This window comes from Bactrocera neohumeralis, chromosome 2, assembly GCF_024586455.1.
Source record: "Bactrocera neohumeralis isolate Rockhampton chromosome 2, APGP_CSIRO_Bneo_wtdbg2-racon-allhic-juicebox.fasta_v2, whole genome shotgun sequence".
Lineage (NCBI taxonomy): Eukaryota > Metazoa > Arthropoda > Insecta > Diptera > Tephritidae > Bactrocera > Bactrocera neohumeralis.
The window spans coordinates 88,338,137-88,361,975 of NC_065919.1; the positions used below are offsets into that span (position 1 = coordinate 88,338,137).

The window sequence follows — 23,839 nt, forward strand, 5'->3', positions numbered from 1 at the left end:
CAAATAAATAAAAAACATAATAAAAGCAAAGCGAACAATTTTCGCCACATTTGTTAAGTGTTAAAAAGTCACTATTTTGGACTTGGGCCGCCCAGCTGCAACACATGTGTAGATATGCACGTGAATATGCAATGTGTTGCTGCAGTCACATTTATGTATGTGTGTGTGTGCGTGTTTAACTGTTTCGGCTGCAATTATAAATACCCTTTGGGTAAAATTTTTTCGGCAGCCGCCAACAGCAGTGTACCTACAAAGGATTTCGGCTTTGAGTGAGTGCCGAAAAACACGTCAAATAAAAGCGAAAACAAGAACAACAATGCCAAAAAAGCAATTGGTATGTAAAATGAAATGGCTCTGTTCTGCCTTTGAGCGAACGGAGCAATTTCCAAAAAATGCGCTTTTTAAATAAATTCAACTGCATACCTCTATTTATATATAAATGTGTGTGAGTGTGTGTTTTTGTTGTATTTTATCACCGCTACCACTGCCTGCATGCATATGCTGTGTGCCTACGATAGCCGAAAATAAACAAGAAATTAATAAAACACAACAACATAACAAATTTCAAGCCATTTCCACAGCACAATTGTTTCAAAGATAATTCCATGCAACGCCGCCCGAATACTCGTGCATATGCACAGCTATATGTGTGCTTGTGTGTGCGAGCATATGCGCCAATTGTACAAAGGCCGCATTTTATTTAACAACTCCGGCGCAAAATAACGGCTGAAGCCAAATAAAATAAAATTAAAGTAATTACAACAAAAGAAATATTGGCAAACAATTTACCTTCAGCGAAAACGCAACAGCCAACCGACGAACCAGCGAACCAACGAACCAAACCGATGGCGGCAACCACAGTAAGAAAAGTAAACAAAAATAATTTGCACAAAGAAATTGACACGCCGGCAGGCCAGGCCAGTGTGCGGCCACGTTGTAGCTGGGCGGTGGACAGTAAAAAGGGTGGTGGTGGTGGCAGCAAATATCTGCAGTTGTGTGCATGTGTATGCGTGTAGGTGCTGTGGTTGCCCTGCTGCGCGGTTGCACTGCAGCAAAAGCTACCTTTGGTTATATGTATGTATGTATGTGTAGATAAAGTTGTGTGTGTCCAACGGCAGCACGAAATTTACACCAAATTCATTTTCGGATTGTGCTCGTAATGAAAAAGTAAAAATTAAATAATAAAAGGAATTTTCAAAAAAAAAAGAGGTTTTGGCTGCGTGCTAGCCTTTCTGTGAGTTACATTGATTTATTAATCGCTTTTCTTTCGGCGGTTGGCCAAAGCTTTGCGATAGGCTACAGGAAGCGACCAAGCAGATACGCCATGTTGCCGTGCAGGGAAGATGAAAAACGTTGCTAAGGTTACACGATCAGTATAATCGTCTATCTTGGAGCCAGCATTAACACCAACAAAGTCAGCGTCGAGATCCAACGCAGGATAACTCTTGCCAACAGATGCAACTTCGGACTGAGCAGGCAATTAAGAAGTAAACTCTTCTCTCGTCGATTCAGCTTTACGAGATATACGATGGCATTGGCATAGTTCAACGAATTAAGATATAGCAGCGACACTGGCTAGGTCATGTCGTCCGAATGGAAGAGAACACTTCGGCTCTGAGAGTATTCGATTCACTACTCTCCGGGGGAAGCAGAGGAAGAGGAAGACCTTCACTCCGTTGGAAAGACCAGGTGGGGAAGGACCTGGCTAGACTTGGAATCTCCAATTAGCGCCAAACAGCGAAAAGCAAGAACGACTGGCGTGTTGTTATAGAAGAAGGATCAATTTGATTACAGGGTATTGCTCTAGCAAAGTCAAAAAAGGTATCAGGCGCCAATAATAGTGGGAGAACAACAGTTTTTTTTGGAAAAATAGTTCTATGATATAGGTTCTAGGTCAGGAATGGAAAACGCACTTAAATGGTGTAACGGTACTAAAAAGCCTTCGTATGTCGAAATTCATCCTCATATGTGACTGCTTCCACATCTACCTTTGCGGCGAGTAGCCAAACTCAGTGTTATGCGGAAGGAGTTATGGACACCAGAAATTTTGTATGTGTGTGTAGTAATTTTATATTGACAAATGTATGGATATAAAATGCGCATTTAATTTCAGTAAAATTGAGAAAACTCTCAATAGCTCAAATGAATTATACAAGGTCTGTCGCAAAAGAAACAGAACTTTTTAAATATAACTGTTTCTGCTGGCGCCACCTATTGGTGGGTATATGAAGTAAAAAGTTTGATCTCTTATTGACATTTCGTAAAATTTTTAAGACAATTGGATAACTACAATCGATGTTATCGATCAAAAAGTGACAGCAGCTTTTGGTCATCGGTCGTAAAATGCAAAGAGCAAATATTAAATTTTGTTTTAAACTTGGGAAAACGTTTACTAAAACATTTCAAATGATGAAAAAATGGTGATCAGTTCCTATCCCGTAGTAATGTGCATGAGTGGCTTAAGCGATTCCAAGAAGGTCGTGAGTCGTCTTCAGAAGTCAAAAATAAAGACAGTGCTGATTTGTTTTTACGATTCCGAGGGCATTGTACACCGAGAGTTCGTCCTACCTAGCCAAGCGATTAATGCTGTGTTTTACCTTGGTCTTATGAAGCGTCTTTTGTCACGCATTCGTCGTGCTCGACCACAACACCGTGAGGCAGGGTCCTGGCGCCTGTTGCCCGATAATGCGCCGTGTAATCGGTCGACGCTTGTCTCTGATTTTTTGACAAAAAAACTCGATATTAACCATTAATCACTCACCCTACTCACCTGATCTGGCACCTTGTGATTTTTACCTATTTGGAAAACTTCATTTGCCCATGAAAGGACACTGGTTTCATGACATTTCAGATATCCAAAAGGCGACGACCGATATTCTCAAGAGCATTCCGAAAAAGGGAAACTACTTTGAATAAAAAAAAATATAACTTTTGAAAAATATTAATTTTTTGTTGTTTTTTTAACAGTCCTGTTTCTTTTGCGACAGACCTTGTATATACCGACCGATTTTCTATTAAACGCAAGGCATTTAAAAATTCGTAAAATTTAACAGGCACATCCGTCTTATATTTTGCGATACTTTCCGTTTTTCATTCATATTAGGAAAATATATTATATACATATGGATGTATAGTATATGCGCCTGTGTACTTGAAATCGATGGCGCAAATCGGTGAAATCGAAAATGCACATCTATTAAAATGCGCGTCGCTCGCTGTCCCAAAGAGAATAGCCAAGAAACAACGCGGCGGAAGCTTCGTTGGGAAAAAGCAAAAGCAACAAACGAAGAACTAAAATAGCAAACCAGCAGGCGGCAGACGAAATTGGCAAAATTTCAAGCAAGCTTCCACTTGGCAGACGCTGGACGCTGCAGCTGCGGAAGGACAACAAGAACAACAACGTAAGAACCGAAAACCTTTTACTATCAATGAAAAGTTCAAACTTGTTAGCATAATTTCGATGTTGTTTGCCTTTGCCTACTTAAACATGAATGAACGGAAAACTGAAGAAAAGCAGTTTACCTTAAAGAAAACAAGCCACAAGCTTAACACGAACTAAAATCAAGGCGAGAGAGTTGGGGTAGGTAAATTAATTAGCAGCAAGAAAGATTGGTTTAAGATTAAACTATATTTGACTATATAGTACGTAAATGGATGGAACCACTTGCGAACTAGGAACTATGGTGTATATATACGTTATTGTTTTTTTTGTATTTCTTATATATGTATATCTTGTATGTATAATGTATATATAGTACATATAAGCCTTAGAGATGCACATTACTGCTCAAAGAGTAAATATTCGGCACCATTTTGTTGTTTAAGACTCATGCCTCATGGGAGAAGTGACAGCAGCAACAACAACAGTAAGAGCATAATTTTGCTCTTACAACAACAACGGTTATTAAACTGACAGTCAACGTCAACTAGCCGACAAACACTACAAATGATTAATTACCGATTTGCAGCCGCCAGGAGCGAAGGCACTGAGCCAGCTTTAAGGAATGCCACTAGAAGAAATTGTGAAGTAGAATCTTCAGAAATTAAAAGATGTTGGGCTGTTTCTAAGGCATAACGACTCTTTAAGGTGGTGTATTCTTAATGCTGGCTTCAAAAAATATTGAAACAAAATTAGTTGGAATTTGCAGAAAAAGATGCCTGTAGCCAAGTTATTGGGTTTCGAAGCATATTTTTGAAATTTCTACGAAAAACGGAAACCACATGTATAGCGAGTTCGAGGTTTTTTTGACATAATCCTTAAGTTAGCCATAAGACCATAAAATGAGCCCACAATTATTGAATTTTGTCAGTTAAGGTATTATATACAATTAGAAGGCCGAAAAAACGAATTTTCAAGAATTTTTTTCTGAAAAAAACTTTTGAATTTATTGATCCAAAAATTTGTACACATAATACAGTATCTTTTAACTGTCTTTTAAGACTTAGTATTAGTCAGAACATTTATTTGGAAAAGAACTGCAGCTGATCTGCGGGAGTTTCTTCAAAACAAGAAAGTTATTGAAATTTGTCAGTTAAAAAAGGTTTCTTGATGGATATGTATTAGAATTTCAAAAATATAAATATTTCAAAATTCACATACATATTTCCTTAATATTTAGGTATATTTGGTTGAGCAGCCACTTCTTTCAGCCGTCGCTAATTCAGCTGTTCCGCAGCTTCTAGAGCTTCGGAATTTTTTCGCCATGCTCCCATGTGTGCTCTGTGCTCAATGCCAACAGCGTCAAAACTATGAAAAATATCTTTTTGAAAAGTTATGAAAACTTGCAGCTTAATAATATTTTCATTAACAAAAGTATTAACAAGTCAACAAAATGTGAGATAAAAATACTGAAGCGGAAAATGGCGCACAAACACCGAAACGAATGAAAGAGCACGGCTACTTGCTTTCTGGTTTATAAGCGAAATAGTGATGACAATAAGCTAACGTGTTAAGCTTGATTTATGTGAATTGGAAATAAGGTACTTGGTGACCAACGGAAAAGAAATAACGTGCAAGGGTGTGGCCAGATTTTGAAAAAAAAAATTAAATTACGAAGACTTGATTTTAGAAAATGCAAAAAATAATTTTTTTCAACATTTTTGACTTAAAAAAAAATATTTAAAAAAAATTAATTGGGAGAAGCATTTTTGATTTTAGAAAATAAAAAAAATTTATTTTCAAAATATTTTTGACTTTAGAAAATAAAAAAAATATATTTTCAAAATATTTTTGGTTTTAGAAAATGTAAAAAATATATTACAATATTTTTCAACAAAAATTTGTACATATGTACTATATATATACCTACCACACATTTTTGATATTTTTAGTTTCAGAATTTTTCAAAATAATTTTGATTCATAAAAGTAGTAAATAACTATTAATTTCTTTGAGTTACCTAGCCTTTGTTCCTAATTTATTTACAAATAAGCAGGCAAATTTTTAAAATATGGCGACGCTAAACTTGAACACGCGAGTGCATGTGTCTCCTATACTGCCTTGTGCGTCTGTGTGTGCTCAAAACATGTGCCCACTTAAGAGCCCCTCCGCATTATGGACGCCACAAATGTAAACCACGAAATACCTCTGGCTTTTGGCGAACATGTTTCTATAAACACGCTCGTATATAAATAAGCTTGCATAGACGCCACTGGGTAACCCCCTTGAATCACAAAATTCTGATTTATTGTTGCTGTCGCGTACTATTTTGCGACACAAAGGTGTGTGTGTGTGCATGTGTTCTTGTAAGTGCTCATTTACATACAGAGAGATGTGTATCACCTGTTTTCGTGTGTGCTTGCGGGCACCATTTTTCAAATCAAACATCAACATAAATACATACAAACGCACAATGAAAATATGCACTGAAAACTTTCATAAATTTGTAACCAGTTCGACAAGCGCAATTAATTATCTTGCTTCAAAATAAACGGCGAAAGCGAAAACATGCAACATTTCAATGTTCCATCAATTCATTTTGTTTTCGTAAGGTGCGTCGCGTTCGCCTGCGTTCTCAGCTGTTTAACGCCGTCAAAATTAAATTAACTCAACGCAAGTTAACTTGTCACTTAATAATGAAATATTTAGTCGCGAAATATCTTGGCGTCAACAACAATTAAAATGAACACAGAAACGAAATTAACATGCGGCTACAGTGGGCGCTGGCTAACTGGAACTAATCGGAAGGTTTTTGCGCGTTTCACTAAGCAAAGAAAGAGGTATACTTCGAATATAATAAAAAAATATATATTTTTACAAGTGCATTGATTTCATTTCATCAAGGAGGTTTTTGCACACTTTGCTCCACTGTACACCGCCACCCACACACCGCTCCAACGATCCGACCAAAAATATGGCCCGTCACTGATTTTGACCTGTTTAACAAATTGAAAACGGCTCAGCATTTAGCCGATTTTACGGTTACACATTTGATCGATTACAACGTCAACAGCGGCTAAGTGCGTTCGCGCCTTTCGGGCAGCGCGTCGCCTGCTAAATCGCCTAACCAGCACAATGCCAAGCAACAACACTAATAATAAATTATATTTTTACGTATGAGAGGTGATCATCCTCATACACATATGTATAAATATACATATGTATACATGCGTATGTGCGTATGTATTGGTTGTGGGCAACCTGCAGCCATTTTTGTCTTCTGTCCTCAGCTGCCAGCTCAAGAGGCATTTGAAAAAGTGCCACAACAACTAAAGAATTAGCGAAGGATACAAGCGTCCGTCCGAGTTAACGCAATGTGGTTGACTTCTGCTGTTGCGTGGTGCTGAAGGCAGCGTGTGGACGTGCGCAATTAATCTGCTGGCGTTTGAGCAAAATTAATTGCGCTGGATTAAGGTGTTTGTAGCAAGTTTTTATATATTGTTTAAATTCAGCGTGTGCACAATTTTGAGAAAGTAATAATGGAATGAAATAAATGGTGGATTCTAGGAAAAAATTGCGTAAATAAAATGAGGTAAATATGTAAAAAAATAAAAAATAAAATAAAATAAATAAAAATAAAAAAAAAAATAAAATAAAAAAAAAAAAATGAAAAAAATAGAAAAATAATAATTTCGTGTAAAAAGTGCACAGAAACACAAAAAACTAATAAAACAAAAATAATTTTCCACATTTATTTTAGTTTATTGCCAGCGACTGCTTTTAAAATTTTCTCACCACATTTCAACTATTTTTATATATTTTTTATGCTTTCCTATTTCTATGTATTTCAGCACTGGATTCAGCGCCTATTATTCTCTCCAGCAATAAGCATCATACACCTTTATGCATTTCATAAATTCCCTTGGAACGATAATTGCGCTGGCGGCGCTGCAGCGTCGAATTCAATTAACTGTGTGAATTTCCATTCGTGTCCAATCGTGGCGAACGAATTGGAGTTGCCGAGCGCCCAAGCAGCGCACCTCCTTCGCACCTATGTTTGAGTGTTTGCATGCATTTTTCATTATTTATATGCCTGCTTAGTATGTGTGTGTGTGTGTGTTTGTGCATTGTTGCAGCGCATTTAGTTCGCACCTTCAATTTGCTGGAATGAGTTTATCGCATTGACAGGTTTATGTTTTGTTTACGCTCAACTTCGACATAGCCATCAGCGCACACACACACACATATACACGTATATAATTAAACGCCAGCGAGTGTGTGCCACCTTCACTCGCCCCGCCGGTGCTTGCGTTTGTCAGTTAGTCAGTCGCACATGGCAATAATACCACCAATAATACCTAGGCACATATACACACACACACATACAAATGTACAAGCTTTATTCGTTAGTGTGCGTGTGTGTGCAGCACTTGTTTGACTTAATGGAAAATCGTATTAAATTTTCAATAATTACAAAACCATCTGAGCGCTGCGTGAGAGCACTTACCGTTGCTATTAAAACCACACACACATACATACATATACACATATGTTTGTACACATTAAGTATATACATAAAGAAATATTATAAACAAATACGCTCGAAACGCACTCATACATCTTGTTAAGCGTTATTTGCTCTGATTGCTTGCCTTTCACCACTTCGTGCCGTGCTTCCACCATCCACTTGCTGCCTCTAGAGCAGCAAATATTTTTCAATTTATTGCTTTGATCACCATTATCTGCTCTCACATCTAATTTTTATGCTTTGCATGTGCTCCAGCGCTTCCACTTACATAAGCTATTTATTTATTTAAAATAAAATATTCAAAATAACTATTTTTTTGCAAGGCGAAACAAATGGGCGGCGAATTTATGCTGTCGTTGATGTATTTTGTCTAAGTTTTAGTTTTTATAGAAAAAACATATTGGCATACAGTGTAGACTGAGTGGAATATATCAATCATCTGGCGCCACGTGTGCGGCTTTTCGAAAGGAGAAATACGAAAAATAATTCTATTAAGTTCATTGCTAAGAAATATTAAGTTGTTGCTCCAAAGATTTTCATAACGCTGTGAAGGTTAGCGTGTTTGATTATGTGTTGCATGATGTAGTGAATGGCGATTATTTAATTTATGAAATCTAAATGTATTATAATAAGCATACGTACTACTAAGAGTAAAAATTAGTAAGACTTTGTTCACAATTTTAAAATTCTTGTTTTCTTTTTCAATCTCCCAATACACTTGTGTCAACGCTTTCTTCAATCCTCGAAACAGTTGTTTAACTTAATTTCCGAAATAGCCTTCAATGCGCGTTTCATAAATTGACTCAAAACGGTTTTCCCGGAGCGCTCGTTTGAGTTTGCTGAATAGCCCGGAAGTCACACGGAGCTAAATTAGGCGAATACCGTGGTTGCCGCACCATATTGGTTGAAAATTTGGCGAAAAACTAACGAAGAATCAATGACGCTTCATTATCATGATGCAAAAACTAAGAGTTGTCGGCTCATAATTCCGACCTTTTTACGATTACCTTCACAGAAATGACGACAACACTCGAATAGTATTCGTTGTTGGCAGTTTGGTCGGTCGAAAGGAGTTCGGAATGCACCAAATTTCGATTATTGAAGAAAACAATCAACATATTTTTGATTTCTGACCATCTTTGACGTGGTTTTTCTCATCGTCAGTAATAATACGTTTCATGACATCCTGTTATTCGGGAAGCGAAAAAATTTAGTGATTTTGGAAGCAATCGTGCTTTCACTTTTATTAGACCCAAATGATCTTTGAAAATGGTTTTTACTGATCCTTCTGATATTCTAAAGATGCCAGTAAGATCTCTAACTCTTAATCGTCGATTCTCAAGCATCAATTCCTTTACTTCATTGAGGTGAGGATCATCAGTTGATGTTGGCCGTCCATATAGGATCACTTGTCTACTTTTAATTTCTGAAAAGAACATTTTTGCGGAATATTTGGTATACATATACATATATATGAATGAATTCGTACTAGAACTTGATTTTTTATTTTCCAAAATTTAAAAGACTTTGCTAATAGATATCGAATATGTTATTTTCATGTTATATTTAATATGAAAAAAACCTTCGATTACTAGAAATTGTATCAAAGAAGTTTTCGGAAAACTGACTAAATGTTATCATCAATCATAGAATCGACCATTTTATCATAAAAATCCACCAATGTGTAGAAATATCAATGGCTCAGACATGTCAGTAACGGTGAATAGATAAACCCTAATAAATCAATTGTTACTCGAATGCAAACGGGTTTAAAAGAAAAACGACAGAGAGATAAAACAATAAATCGCTCACCTATTTTCCGGCGACACGAGTAATCACCGCATCGAGGACACAACAAACAGATTATGACAAGTGTTACCAAAACAACCACAAAAACAAAAAGCAAACAGAGGTGAAAGCAAAGGTAGTAGGCAAACAACAACTCAACTGTTTGCAGGAACACAAAGCGAGGATGAGCGGACATTAGCAACGAGGCACAAATATCATAGATTACAACAGGAGCACAAACATCAAAAGCAACAACACACATACTTGTTTGCCAAACGCGGATGAGCCATGTTTCTTGTTGTGTTTGCACTGACTTTTTAACGGGCCTGTCTGACCGCTGTCTGGTCATAAATTCAGGATTCCCCGCATTTCGGTTTATTTACCTTTTCGGTTGTCTTCCGGCGTCTGCCAACAACTCCATTCACACATTTGAAATGGAAGCACAGGCAGTCCTACTATTGACTCTACGTACACAGGTGTGCGCTGCGCTTGTCACGTGACACAATGCAAAGGTAGCATGTGTTCTTGCCACAGGACCCTGGCTGGCCAAGCCGCCGGTGTGTACCTGTTCGCGTGCGCATGTCAAAACCCTCCGCAAGCCATAATACACGCAAAGGTGCGACTATACATTGTCTATGCGCCATACTTATGTATGTGTGTGTTGTTGTTGTTTGAGCGCAATGAGGGTTAAAACCTGTTGGCTGGCTGGCTACCTGTCTGCAAGCCAGTGTTTGCGGCGCTCCGTCTGCTTGCCGTGGGTGCGGAAGGTTGCCGGCGCAGGTGCGCTCTGTCTGGTTCTACTTGAGTATGTGTGTGTGTGAGTGTCTTTGCTTGTGGTTTGACTTGTGTGGCTGCCTTTTGGCTTCGCAATTGGTAGGAGGTGCTACCAATGCCAATACAAAGGCAACACCTTGTATATGTGACTTCGCCATATACACACATACATGTACATGAGTAAATGTTTGGTAATGTAACAAATTATACGGTTTAACAGGTTGTCGTGGCATGTCGGCAATGGCGCCTTGAATGATGGTGCCATTAATGGCTGCTTAAATGCTTAAACGCCGCTAAGGTGCGGATAATTTAAATAACAAAATGCTTTTTTCCCTCATACATACATACATGCACGCATACGTATGTGCGTTAATGTCGCAAATTGTCGCTGTTGAAAAAATAATGCATATTCTGTGACAATAACAATAAAAATTAACAATTTGCAGGCAATTTGCTTCGCTTTTTTCGGCGCCGACAAGCGTTGTTTTTGCATTGGCCGCGCTTTGTCAACGTTTGTGGCGGGTAAAAAAAGTGAGAAGGCATTAAATGAAATTAGCCACATGGCTGCCAAAAGCAGCGCACACAAACGCACTGCTGGCGCATGTGTGTGAATGAATGGCATTCAATTGGCCAGTTCTATGAGGTGCAGCCCAAAAGCACACACACATTTGCACATTGCGAAGGAATACAAGCGCAAGTGCCATAAAATATTCAAACATTCATTTGTGCCGTTATGAGTATGCGTTCAAATGCTCAAAACATTCAAATGCGTTTTACTTGAAAATACATATATTTTTTCGTTAAAATACTGCAAGCGGTCTCACACGAAATTTGGCCGAAAAAATTAAAAGCATTTTTATAATTTTTGATTTATACGCTTTTCAAAAATTAGCTAAATATGAAAAAATAATATCGACATAATTGCAGAAAATACATAAAGCAGTTTGCTAAAATGATACAATTTTTTTTTATAAATATTAAAAAAAATCGCAGTAGAAAATATTAAAAAAAAAAATAATAAATATTAAAAAATACTACTTATGTATATAAATATTAAATAAAAAAATAATAAATATTAAATAAAAAAAATAATAAATATTAAAAAAATACTAAATAAATGTTAAAAAATGTATCTTATAATTTTTAACTACAACTTTTTAGAACAGTTGTTAGTTTTGAAATATGCAATCATGGAAAAATTTTTCTCTCCTACATAAGTGGCGAAAATATTGTATAATAACAAGTTGTCGAAATAATGGTACTTTGTTATAAATATATTTTTAATAAGAATATATAAATTCTAAAAAATATCAAAACAATTAAAAAAATATGTCTAACTAATTTTGGACCAAAACTATAGTTGTTAAAAATTGTCAGTCATAATTGCAAAATGATAAAAAATTATAGAATTTTGTCATAAAAAATATTTTCCAAAAATATAAAAATTATAAAAAATGTCTCAATACAAAATATAAAAAAAGTAATTATCCAATATTTTTTATTAAAACTTTTCGAAAATTTAGTTATGGAATATACGTATCTATATGTATAAGTAAGTATGTATGTATGTTACTTGATGTAAAAGGTATGAACATATTACTTTAAAAATAATTTAATAATAAGGTAAAAAGTAATATTTAGAATATTTATTACGAGTAATAATTATTTAGGTAATTCAATACTTTGTTAACTTTCGAGTACGGCTAAAATAAAAATATATACATTTTTAATTTCTTAATATTCAAATAAACAAAGCCAAGTTCTGCACACGTAAAAAATAATTTTCTAAACAATAAAATAAAGTTCTGTATTTAAATTGAAATCGAATAGTGAGATTTTTTAGCTTAACCCCAGTTTTAAATAAACTATGCTCTGAAAAATTCAGAAATATTTGTCCCAAAGTAGATTAAAAGTACAAAAACAAGGAGCACAATTATAAATAACACAATTTTTAATAAAAAAAAATATTAAAACAAATTTTTAACAAAAACAAATTAATTACAAAAAATATAGAAAAATAAAATAAATTTTATGAAATTGTAACCACTTCATCAATTATAATAGAAACTCTCATTTAACAACACCTTTTTCCGTACATTTCAACACCCCTATTCAGCTGTGACTACCACCTTGTGTCGATCATTCAAATTCACATAGGAAACCTTTGTGTTTTCCAATAAAGAAAACGACAGTTTCGCCTACAAACAAACATCCGTATCTTACTTGGCTGCAGTGTAAACAAATCTGCTTGCAAGGGGTATATTTTACATTACCGAGAACGAGTTGAAAGACCCGCCAACAACAACCAACAACCATGCCGAACAAAAAATAATTGTTTATAAATTCAATGATCTTTTGTTTACAAATAAAGTGTTTTCCAATTATTGTTTTCGGGGCTGCTGATGGTGATGTGCCCTTACTCGACTGATAATTTTGTTGAAGCAGCATTTAAGGTGTTTATTATTATTATTTCTACTTTTTTCGAGAGTTATCGCATTGAGGTAACATTGTATGCCACCTAAAGATACGAACTTCTTCGCATGGTAGTGTGTGTGTGTGTGGAACACTTTAGAGTACTCGGTTTTATGTGCAGGCGGTGTTGACAAAAGCGTGCTTGGCTCAAACTCAAACTCTTTGCATTGTTGTTCCTGGTTTTTTGTTGTTGTTTACCTCATAGTACGGAACAGCGCGTCTTTTTGCGAACGGTAATTTGATGCCTGCTGATCAGACGGTGAATTTGTGTGTTTGTGCTACGTTTCTCCTACGGTTTAAGGTGAATTTTTCGTATATGCAATCAAGCACACATGCATACATACATATGTATAGCATGTACGTCGAGTATGATTTTGGTTATTTTGTATGTAATGTACGGTTGTGTATGTTTTAAATGTAGTATGCTGATCGGCCGCTTGGAGTCTTTGTATATTTGAGGCTCAGCGCAGGCTTTAAGGACCACACATCGGGTAGTGGTGATCTTGAAAAAAAAACATACGTACATATTGTATGTATGTATTTATGTTTATAATATGCATATGAGTATCTGTATAATTAACATAAGCGACGTGCTTTTATTTTTGTTAATTTGAGCCGCCAGCGATTGGCCGAATTATTAGGAATCACTGATGACTAATGCCTACAGTGCAAACTACTTGGGCGCTGAGCTCATAAATTTACGAAATAAATATATTTGTTTATATGCAATTTTATAAATATGATTAGGTGTTTTTTTGCAATAATAAAAAAATGTATACAAAAGTTTAAGGAACTGCTTAATTCACTTGAGAAGTAAAACTAGTTACATAATGTATTTTCTATTTTATATTTGCGAGTGATTGGAAGAGAAAATAGGCAAAACATTTAAATTTAAGTAACCATTAAATCGGAAATTCTTTATATGTTTGAATTTGGGAGACTTCCTTTGAAATATTTTCAATTTGATATTTCATATAGTGGTGAAACGAACAGTCTTTTTTTGAATGCAACTGGCTAACTTGTGGGCTTGCGTTTTCCATTGAAGAAGAAATTAACCAGTGAATAATTTGTTTAGCTTTGTTGACAGGAAATGGGTTATACTGCAAAAGTACTCACACTTTGTACCTTACTTAAGCTGTGTAAGTAAATCTGATAAGCAACAGGGGGAATTTTCATAAGCAGCACAAACACACCAACAAAAAAATATACTACTGAAAAATATATAAGTAATAGCTGATAAAATATTTGCAATAAAATGCATTAGAAAGAAATAAATAATAATAAATATTTAGTATATATACATGTGTGTGTGTGAATGTATAAAATTGATTTAATGGTTCTTGAGAATTATGAATGAATCGGCTGTCGGCAAATGCTAATGAATGTTTACGTCTAAATTAGCGAAGAAAAAATCACTACTAAAAGTGATAGACCATTTGATTGTCGGCGCAAATGTTGCACTGCAGCTTGGGTTATATAAAGTTCAATATAAATGCTAAAAGGTCTGTTGATAACAGGGTTTAGAAAAATAAGTAAAAGTTAAGAAAATAACATAAAATGTGCATATTTTGCAAAATCTTGACAATAATATTTATTACTCAGTAAAAATAACCGGAAGAAAACAGGAAAAATTCACCGCAGAAAATAAGAAATAGTTATGTAATAAAATGAAGTTAATAATGAATGCATGTGTGAGGTGTATTTGGCTTTTATGAATAAAGTTTAGGTACGAAAACTGGGTAACAAGGTGTGATTACGAAGTCAAGCGAGTTATTTTGGTTTACTGGTTAATTAGATGCCACAAGTGGAAAGCAAATTTGATAAAAAAAAAAATCGTAAAAAAAAAAAAAAAAAAAAAAAAAAAAAACAAAAAAAAAAAAAAAAAAAATATAAAAAAAATATAAAAAAAAAAATTAAAAAAATAAAAAAAAATATAAAAAAAAAAAAAAAAAAAAAAAAAAAAAAAATAAAAAAAAAAAAAATAAAAAAAAAAAAAAAAAATAAAAAAAAAAAAAAAAAAAAAAAAAAAAAAAAAAAAAAATATAAAAAAAATTAAAAAAATAAAAAAAAATATAAAAAAAATAAAAAAAATAAACAGAAAAATAAAAAAAAAATTAAAAAAATAAACAGAAAAATATAATAAAAATAATAATAATAACGAAAAAAATACAATTTTCCAACAATTTTTTTGTATAAAAATTCTACAATATTTTCATATAAACAGAGAAACGGCTTGACAAAATGTCTCATTATTCTATATCAGAATTCTGCTTTTCGAGTATACGCGATTTGTTATAAGAACAAACTGTTAAAAGTAGTTTAGTCGTTTACTAATCACACTCCCAATAATCTAAAATCTAGTAGCAAGTTTTCGCCTAACAATTACAATAGTTAGTAAATAGGTGTGTAAGCAATTCTCTTTACTTACATTGCACGGCGAACGCTGGTGATGATGGCATACTTTGGTTTATTATATTATCCTCTTGGCCAAAACGTGATGACGACGGCACCAGACAAGACAACATTGGAATGAGATTTCTTTGTTTGCACGCGGACTTTTGTGCTTATTCCTTGCCAAGTTGTATTAGCAAGAGCGGCGGCAATGACACTTTATTTTTGAGCGTGTTAGAGCATTATTGCACTTGGTAATATTTATTTAGTTATTATTTTAATTTGACAATGAAAATTTGTATTTTGTAAATTTTGCGTTTGGAAGTTTGCTGCTGGTTGATGTCTCGATTTTCATTGGAAAATGGCGGTGTGGTAAGCAGCTAAACAAATTGCTAATTTTGTTGCTCAAACATAGAACTTGCCAAAAATACACAGTGTGTGCTAAATGTTTGCACTCACTTTTGCTAATTAATTTATTTATGACACTTTTAGTTAGTAATTTCTGAGGCTCTCATCAGTGTTTTCGTTATTTAGCAGCGGCAAAGCAACCGGTTGTTTAGTGGAGCTGCGAGTGTGACACTTCAACTTTTTTCACGCAAGAAAATACGTTTTTTAACTTCTTTAAACACGCGTTTTCAGTTTGCTTTTTCAACGTTTTTTGTATTTTTGCGAACTTTCAGCAATATACACCTTGGGCACTTATTTACTGTTGTATTCACTGTTTATTCTTACTGAACAATATTTACGTATAGCCATATGTGTAGGGTATACAATATTTTCCGATTCGGCTTTGTTATTTATTTCAACACTTTATCTGGCAAATAGTGAAATCCAAGGTTTCAATTTGCTTTCAACTGAATTTGAATTAAATTATTTTTTGGGAACAACGTGTGTGTTGACCGCGCGACGTTCTGGTCGCTACTACAATATTTTGTGATGACTTTTGTGTGGCTGTTCCGCAAGCATGTTGCCGTTCTGCCGTGCTGCGTGGCTGCTGGCGGCCGCAGTCAGCACTCGGCTTGCATGTGTCGCCAACGGCTTCGTCCCAGTTGGCAGCGGCGTTGGCGAAGACGCTACCACCGCTTGCCATGCTTGTGTGTGAATGTGTGCGAGTCGCAGAGCTGTGCCAAATTGGAACCAGGAGGGATGGGTTCTAACAGTAGCGATAGCACACACGAGAACTACCCACCAATCCAACAACAACCACCAAACAACAGCATCATGCGCCGCTCTGTTAAGTTTCGTCTGCCGTGTGCTCCGTGTCCGATCAGCAAATAAGAACAAATTTACCCTGTGCTCTTTCTGTTTGCTCAGCAATGCACAGATGAAAACACGGGCGTACACTCTGCAGAACACAAAATCTTCGGCTACCTTTGCTGTCACCGTAGTGCGTATGTAATTCACAGTTATATATGGTGCACACATACTTATATACATACACACACAAATACTCTCGTACAAATCCAATTCGTAGCGTTGATGTGTGTTTTTGTTGATTGTGCCGTTGGCTGCGCTGCTGGCTTCATTTTATGATGCTTTTCGTTTTTTTCATTTCAGTCCCTCCGAGAGGGCGGCGGCGCTCTTCTGCCACAAGGTGCGTAATATTCTCTGTGTTTGGTGTGGTGGTGGAAAGGTGCTGGTGGTGGGGTTAGTTGTGGTGGTAGTTGTGTTGGCGTTTGTTTTTGCTGCTTGCGATAACGGTACGCTTGCCATATAAATTTGTGTATAGTTTTGTTGCGTTTATTTGTTTATTCTCTGATTCTCTGCTTGTGCAGAGAAACAAAGAACGTAGTTTTGCTGGTGTGCGGCTCTCCGACGTCTCACATTCGTTCATTTCTAGCCACTCGTCTATATTACAGAGCGCGAGAACATGTTCAGACACGAACTGCTAGAATTAACATAGCTGTTACACGGCTGATTTCAGGTTCTTTTCTTTTAAATTTGGATGTTACTTAGTAAGCTTATGTTAAAATATTTTATTTACAAAAAGTTAAAAAATATGGTGCTTTGAAGCAATCAGTAAGACCCACAGAAAGTGAGACGTAGTATGTATGTGCCTCCTAAATTAAAATTATTATTAAATAAATTAAGTGAAATTTGAAGAAGTAAGCGAGCAACAAGTGTTCGTTTTCTAAAAATGGTGTCAATGTTAAAATAAATTTCGAAAGTCGCTCAAGACAAATAAAATAAGTTCTGGGGCGCACCGTTAGCAACATTTCGCAAAGCGATGAGTTTTTCTTAGTATTATCCAGCTCCATTGCAAGTCACAAAACGGTAAACGGACGAGATTGGTGGCTAAATTCCAAAATGTACTGTGAGCACACGGTAATTAAAATGGTAGAGCTGCTTCTAGCAAGCTACTATTGCTAATACTAAATAAAGGATAACATATTCTTCTTCTTTATTGGCTTACGCGGTTATAGCCGAGTTTATAGCATCGCGCAGTACCCGCCGGGAGAAGCATAGAAAGAGGAAGGCCTCCGGTCCGTTGGAAAGACCAGGTGAAGAACGCTTGGAATCTTCAATTGACGCCAAACAACGAAAAGGAAGAGTGACTGGCGCACTGTTGCAAATAATAACACAAAAGACTCAAATTTCCAATTATTTATTATTTGGTAATATTCTAATATTGTATTGGTTATTGTAAGGTTCATAAGGATCATTTCGACTTCCAATTAATATTTATTCTAAAACGCAAGGTTATATTAATTTGAAGATGATATTTGAATTCAATAAAAATTTATAATTTCTGTAAAAATTTCTCGGAATTTTGATTAAATCTATAAAATTACAAAAGAAAACATTACCTAATTACGTTATCGTAAAAAAGGAACTCGTTGAACAGCACCTCGGTGCTAAGTACTTATGTTAAAATTTTTTCTTAGAGCCTGTTACCAGTAAAATGTTACCAGAACAGAGAATGTTAATGAGAAACTCTCTAACATTACATTATTACCCGCCATGTTAACGTTACGTAATTATTTTACGTAATGATAACTAAAATTATTGGCTTATTTGCTATTTTACCATATGGTGCAATATTTGGAATTTCATTGACTAAAGTGTCACATATGTACATACATATATGCATGTATGTATCTACGTATGGACATACGCATACAAATGTAAATTTGCATATATTACATTACATACATAAATACATACATATGTTCATATGTACACACATATGAGTTTTTCTAAGAATAAAAATTTTTAGACTTTAAATAAAAACCCGAAAGTTTTAATTTTATTTCAAAAAACATAAAATGCCGCAATGTCTCATTCCCATGCATTTAATGTGATTTAGAAAAAATTGATTTCTAGAAAATTGAAGTCGAATTTTAATTGTTTTTAAATTTTTTGAGAATATTAGTATAGTTAGAATTTGATTAACAAAGAGACGCATATATTAAAAAAACGAGTGATCCAAGTAGAGATCGCGCGTGAGTCGTGTCAAGCTGTCATATTGAAATCGTACAAAATATGTACTCACATATACATATACATAAGTAGCTTGTGCAAGAACTGAAGCTCCCCGACCTCCCAAGCGACATCGCATGGCTCAATGGGCTCTTGAAAAGTTCCAAGAACATCCGACGTTCTCAATTTTTCAAATTTTTTCCAGCGATGAGGCCTATTTTTGGCTCAATGGGTATGCTAAATTGACACAAATCCTGAAGAGACTCAAGAGGTGCAATTTCATCCAGAAAAAACAACGGTTTTGTGTGCCATGTGGTTTTGTGGGCCGATAGAATTAATTTAATTAATTCCTTAAGATGTTACATGGGTTTACGGGTTTTAAATAATTTAATTTTAATATTGTCTTATTAAATTCTACAAAACCTCTAAAATATTTTCCTATATTTTCAAGTTGATCTGGGTAATGGTTTCGGAGATACAACCTTGAAGCTTGTTCGCTCCAGACTAGCTGGGCTAAGTACGGCGTCTTTAAACGCGTTTTTTTCGAACCTTATTTTCAAAGTCGGTTGATAAGATTTCTCCAGAACTACACAACCGATCTTCATGAAAATGTATACAGGTATTTGAGATACAATTCTTAAAGACTTACTTAAAAAAGTACTATTTCACTTTAAAAGTTCCTGTAAGAAGTTATCCTGCGCGTATTTTTTCCGTGGGGTCACCGGCAAAGGCCGAGCTTGAAATATTTGTTTCCAAAAATCTCAAAACTTCTTTTTTAATAGTGTATGTTTGTAACAATAAAAAATTCTAATTAAATATTTAATTTTTTACATGAGAAAAAAATGTTTTTTACCTGAGGAAATATGTAACCCCACAATTTGTTTGCTGTTTAAGTTTATTTGCATATTCGTTAATGGTCGTGATAAAAAAAATTATGTACGTATATTGCCCAATTAGCCTTAATCTCTATTTTCCATTGTATGCATTACATACATACATATACATATACATGTGTATATCAAATTCCATAGAAATATTCATTCCAATTTGGCATCGAAGATTCTTTATCGGCAATCAAGCAAGTGTGAAAACAGTTTTGATTACATATGCATGAGTATTTACCGCTACCGCTTTATAAATAATATTTTCCATTGCAGGAAAATTTCCGAGAAGTCATTGGGGTTTACCAATACATAGCCACCGTAATTTCTGAATATAAATTACTATACATTAAATTCGATAAAATGCAACCTTTGTACCGCGCTGGCACGTCCTAAAGTAGTGGACCATTATACATAAATGTATGTACATAAGTATGTACATATATACAATATATGGATACTATGTACGTATACGTACATATGTATTTATATTTGTGAATAATCACAAAAACCATATAAAAGTGAATATGAATATACAAACAAATTATATATGTATGTATGTATGTATATTATTATATTTATTATATAGAGCCAGTACATATGTATGTATGTGCATACACATATATATACATACACATACATAAGTACATATGTATGTATGTACATGTGTAGGTACCGCATGCATGCACCTACTCTTTTTACCCGTTAAAAATAATATAATTTCTTCGCTACTCTTTTCCTCAACCGCTTGGCATTTCCTTGCCAAGCGACGGTGTTGCTTATCAGTTAAAATGCCGAGGTCCATTTTTTATACTTCTTAAGCATAATGGTATGTATGTATGTATGTATGTAAATGAATATGTACATATATAGAAAGATGTACATATGTATGTAGATATGTATGTATATCAAGAAAGAGAGAAATAATCGAAATGCAACAGTGCAACAAAGCAATGCACCTACTAGACTAACTTCAGAGTCTGACTTCAGAGTCAAATGGGCCTCTGTGTATGATGTGTTGTATGTACAAACATACATACATATGTATGCTATCAGAAAAGCAACAAAAGACCAAAAACACATATTACCTAGTAAGTAAAGTGTGTATGTATGTATGTGCTTATGTGCAACAAAAGACTTCACAATTTTTTACAATAAAAACAAAATGTGCGTCATATCACCGGCGACAAATGAAAACAACAACCCATAACCGATTAAACATTGGGTAAAAATTAAGATAACAAAGCAACAACAACTGCACTACTACTGCTCCAAATATCAGCAGCCGTTGGCACAAAAAATGTACCGTACGCAATTAAAAAGAAAATATTTCGAAATCACTAATGTAACACTCCATTATTCAGTCGTCTGCCTCACAAAAGTTCGTGCGTTGCCCATATGTATGTATGTATGTATGTGTGCATTGTGTTTGTTTGTGTATCTTGCCCACATTGGGGCTAGGGGTGGAGCTTACGATTCATCGATGCTCATTCTCGCGCTCGTCGCATTTGTGGTGTGTGTGAGAAAATATTATTGTTGTTTGAGGTATTGAGCACTCGTATTATGGGAGGGGGAGCCATGAGCCGCACGCACACACATGCACATGCAGTAATTGCTTGTGCGAAGTGTAAAAAGTGGAATAATTAATGCGCACCTGATTTGAGGTGGATCGCTGGTACACTGTAAAAAATTATGTTAAATTGTTGTTGAGATTGAGTGGATTTGTTCAGAATGTTTGTATGTATGCATGAAGGTATATAAAAAATTGAAAATAATATGGAAATACTTATTTTGTTTATTGGGATTTTCAAAGTATATTGTACATAAGTATGTATGTATATACGTATGTACATATATATGCGTGTGTATGTTTTGGGGAAATGTCATTGAATATTCTTACTAACCAAGTAAATATGTACATATACTATAATTATAGACAATCGATTTTGGTTTTAGAATAAGTTGAATGACACATTTTGCTGAAAATGACGAATTTCAAGATTTTTCTAAGTTTTCAATGTAAAGGAAGTTCTTCGGCAATCCTTTATTTAGTGATTACAAAAAATGTGTACATAAATAATATAGGGAAATTAAGTAAGGAGGAGCTAAGTACGGATATAACAGAACATTTCATACTCTTGCTACTTGCATTTCTTTGGCATTTATTTTTTGAAGTTTATCTCTTTCAAGTGTTGGACAATGCTATGTGTCAGATGGTGCATCCGTTGAACAAGTCCAATTTCCGACTCATTTGAGCATTTCGAAATAACTGGCGAATGACACGCGTGATGTGTGTGCTCCTGGGGCCGTCTTGAATCGAAGCGGGATTGTCGCGAAAGGTTTAGACTTTACAATATCCCCACAGAAAGAGTTAACAGCTGTGATATCTCATGGCCTTGGTGGTCAATCGACCAGCCCAAAACTTGAAATTATCTGCTAACCGAAGTGTTTTCTCAACAAATCCATTGATTGATGCGATGTGTGTGAAGTGGGTCGTCTTGTTGAAAGCAAATGTCGCCGAGATCACGAGCTTTAATTTCTGGCATCCAATAGTCGGTTATCATGGCGCGACGATTACGTTCTCATTGGCAAAATTTTTGAAAAAATAGGGATCGGTGATTCCACCGGCCCACAAACTACAACAAACTGTTTTCTTTTCTGGATCAAATGGCAGCTCTGGAATATCTTCAGGTTGCTCTCTCGTCCATAATGGGCCTTATCGCTGAACAAAACTTGGCTCGAAAACGTCGGATCTGCTTGGAACTTTTCAAGAGCCCATAGAGCAAAGCGATGTCCCTTGGGAAGGTCGAGTGGCGTTTTATGGGCGTGACAGTGGTCCGATTACGCCCATCTACGGCCTCGTAATTTTTTTTTTGTACTAAGGAACTCGTATAATAAGTTTCATCAAGATATCTCAATTTTTACTCAAGTTACAGCTTGCACGGACGGACGCAGAGACAGACAGTCATCCGGACCTCAACTTTTTTCGTCATCCTGATCATTTATATATGAATGTTTGTATATACATATAAACCTTAAATCTATCTCGCTGAGTTTTAGGTGATACGTGTAACCGTTAGGTGAACAAAACTGTTATATTCTGTGGCAATAAGTTGCAAGAGTATAAAAAGAAGCATAATTGTAATAATTTTGAAACTTCAATCATTTGAAAAACCATTCATCAGCGTGAAGTCAATCAAAGAGATATTCAAACATACTTATGTAGATACATACATACATAAATATGTATGTGTCTCTACTTATTCCCATTAATATTTTTTTCCCATGCAAAATAATTCGTTTCGGATTCACTTAGGATGCATTCAAGTGACAAGCATACATATCGACATATGTATTTACATATGTATGTATGTGCTTAAAAATGCTCTGAATATTATATTGTCACATAAAGTGTGAAATCTGTGTGGTTGGGAGAATTTCGAAATTCAATTGTGGTTTGCCAATGTTTCAACAAACACTTGAAGTTCCAATATATGCGACCGCACTTACTACGCTCCGCTATATCCATATACCAACATACATACTGAGATACATATATACTTATGTGTGTATATTTGTATGTATGTATGTGTGTGTATGTAGAGTACAATCTGGGCATTGCCCCCTTTTAACACTTTGAAGCAATCAAACCGGCAAGCGACATCCCCATCCGACTTCAAAGTGGACTTCGGCGTATGCAAGAGTATGTGTGTATGTGTGTATGTGTTTCTTTTATGTTGTAAGTGTTATGCACTGGAACTGCGACTAATGACAACAAAAGTTTACTGCTAATTAAAAATTTGAACAAAACATGCGCAATTTAATACTTTTCTTTCTATGTTTTCCTATGTACTTACACTTTAACTTTCATATGTGTGAATGTATTAGTGTATGTATGTATGTACATGTAAGAGTGTCTCTTGAAATTTCGAAAGTGGACAATCGGGGTTCACCAATCGCCGCATTTTCTTTTAATTGGGCGTTGTGAGAGTTGGACCTCGGTTTCCCCAAGCACTGGCATCTGGGAAATAACATTCGGAAAAATGCGTCGTAAATTCGTGACCACGTCTTTCGATTAGCCTGCAAAGCAGTGACTTGCACTGGTGCGGGTGCAACCGCAACAAGCGCATTAAACCGCATTCAACGGCTGAAATTTATGTGTGAATAGGGTTTTACGTATGTACATATGTACATAGAAACATATGG

The 23,839-nt window shown here is 35.2% G+C and overlaps 1 protein-coding gene across 1 annotated transcript in view; it reads right to left on the minus strand.

Moving 5' to 3' along the window:
* The window catches only part of LOC126761831 (zinc finger protein 1), a 61,877-nt gene extending 45,638 nt beyond the window's left edge, over nucleotides 1-16,239 (minus strand). The window contains exon 1 of the mRNA XM_050478245.1: nucleotides 15,370-16,239. Within this exon, the coding sequence (XP_050334202.1) occupies nucleotides 15,370-15,466 (97 nt within the window). The 5' untranslated portion in view covers nucleotides 15,467-16,239. The remainder of the gene's footprint in view (nucleotides 1-15,369) is intronic.
* Nucleotides 16,240-23,839: the final 7,600 nt, after the last annotated feature.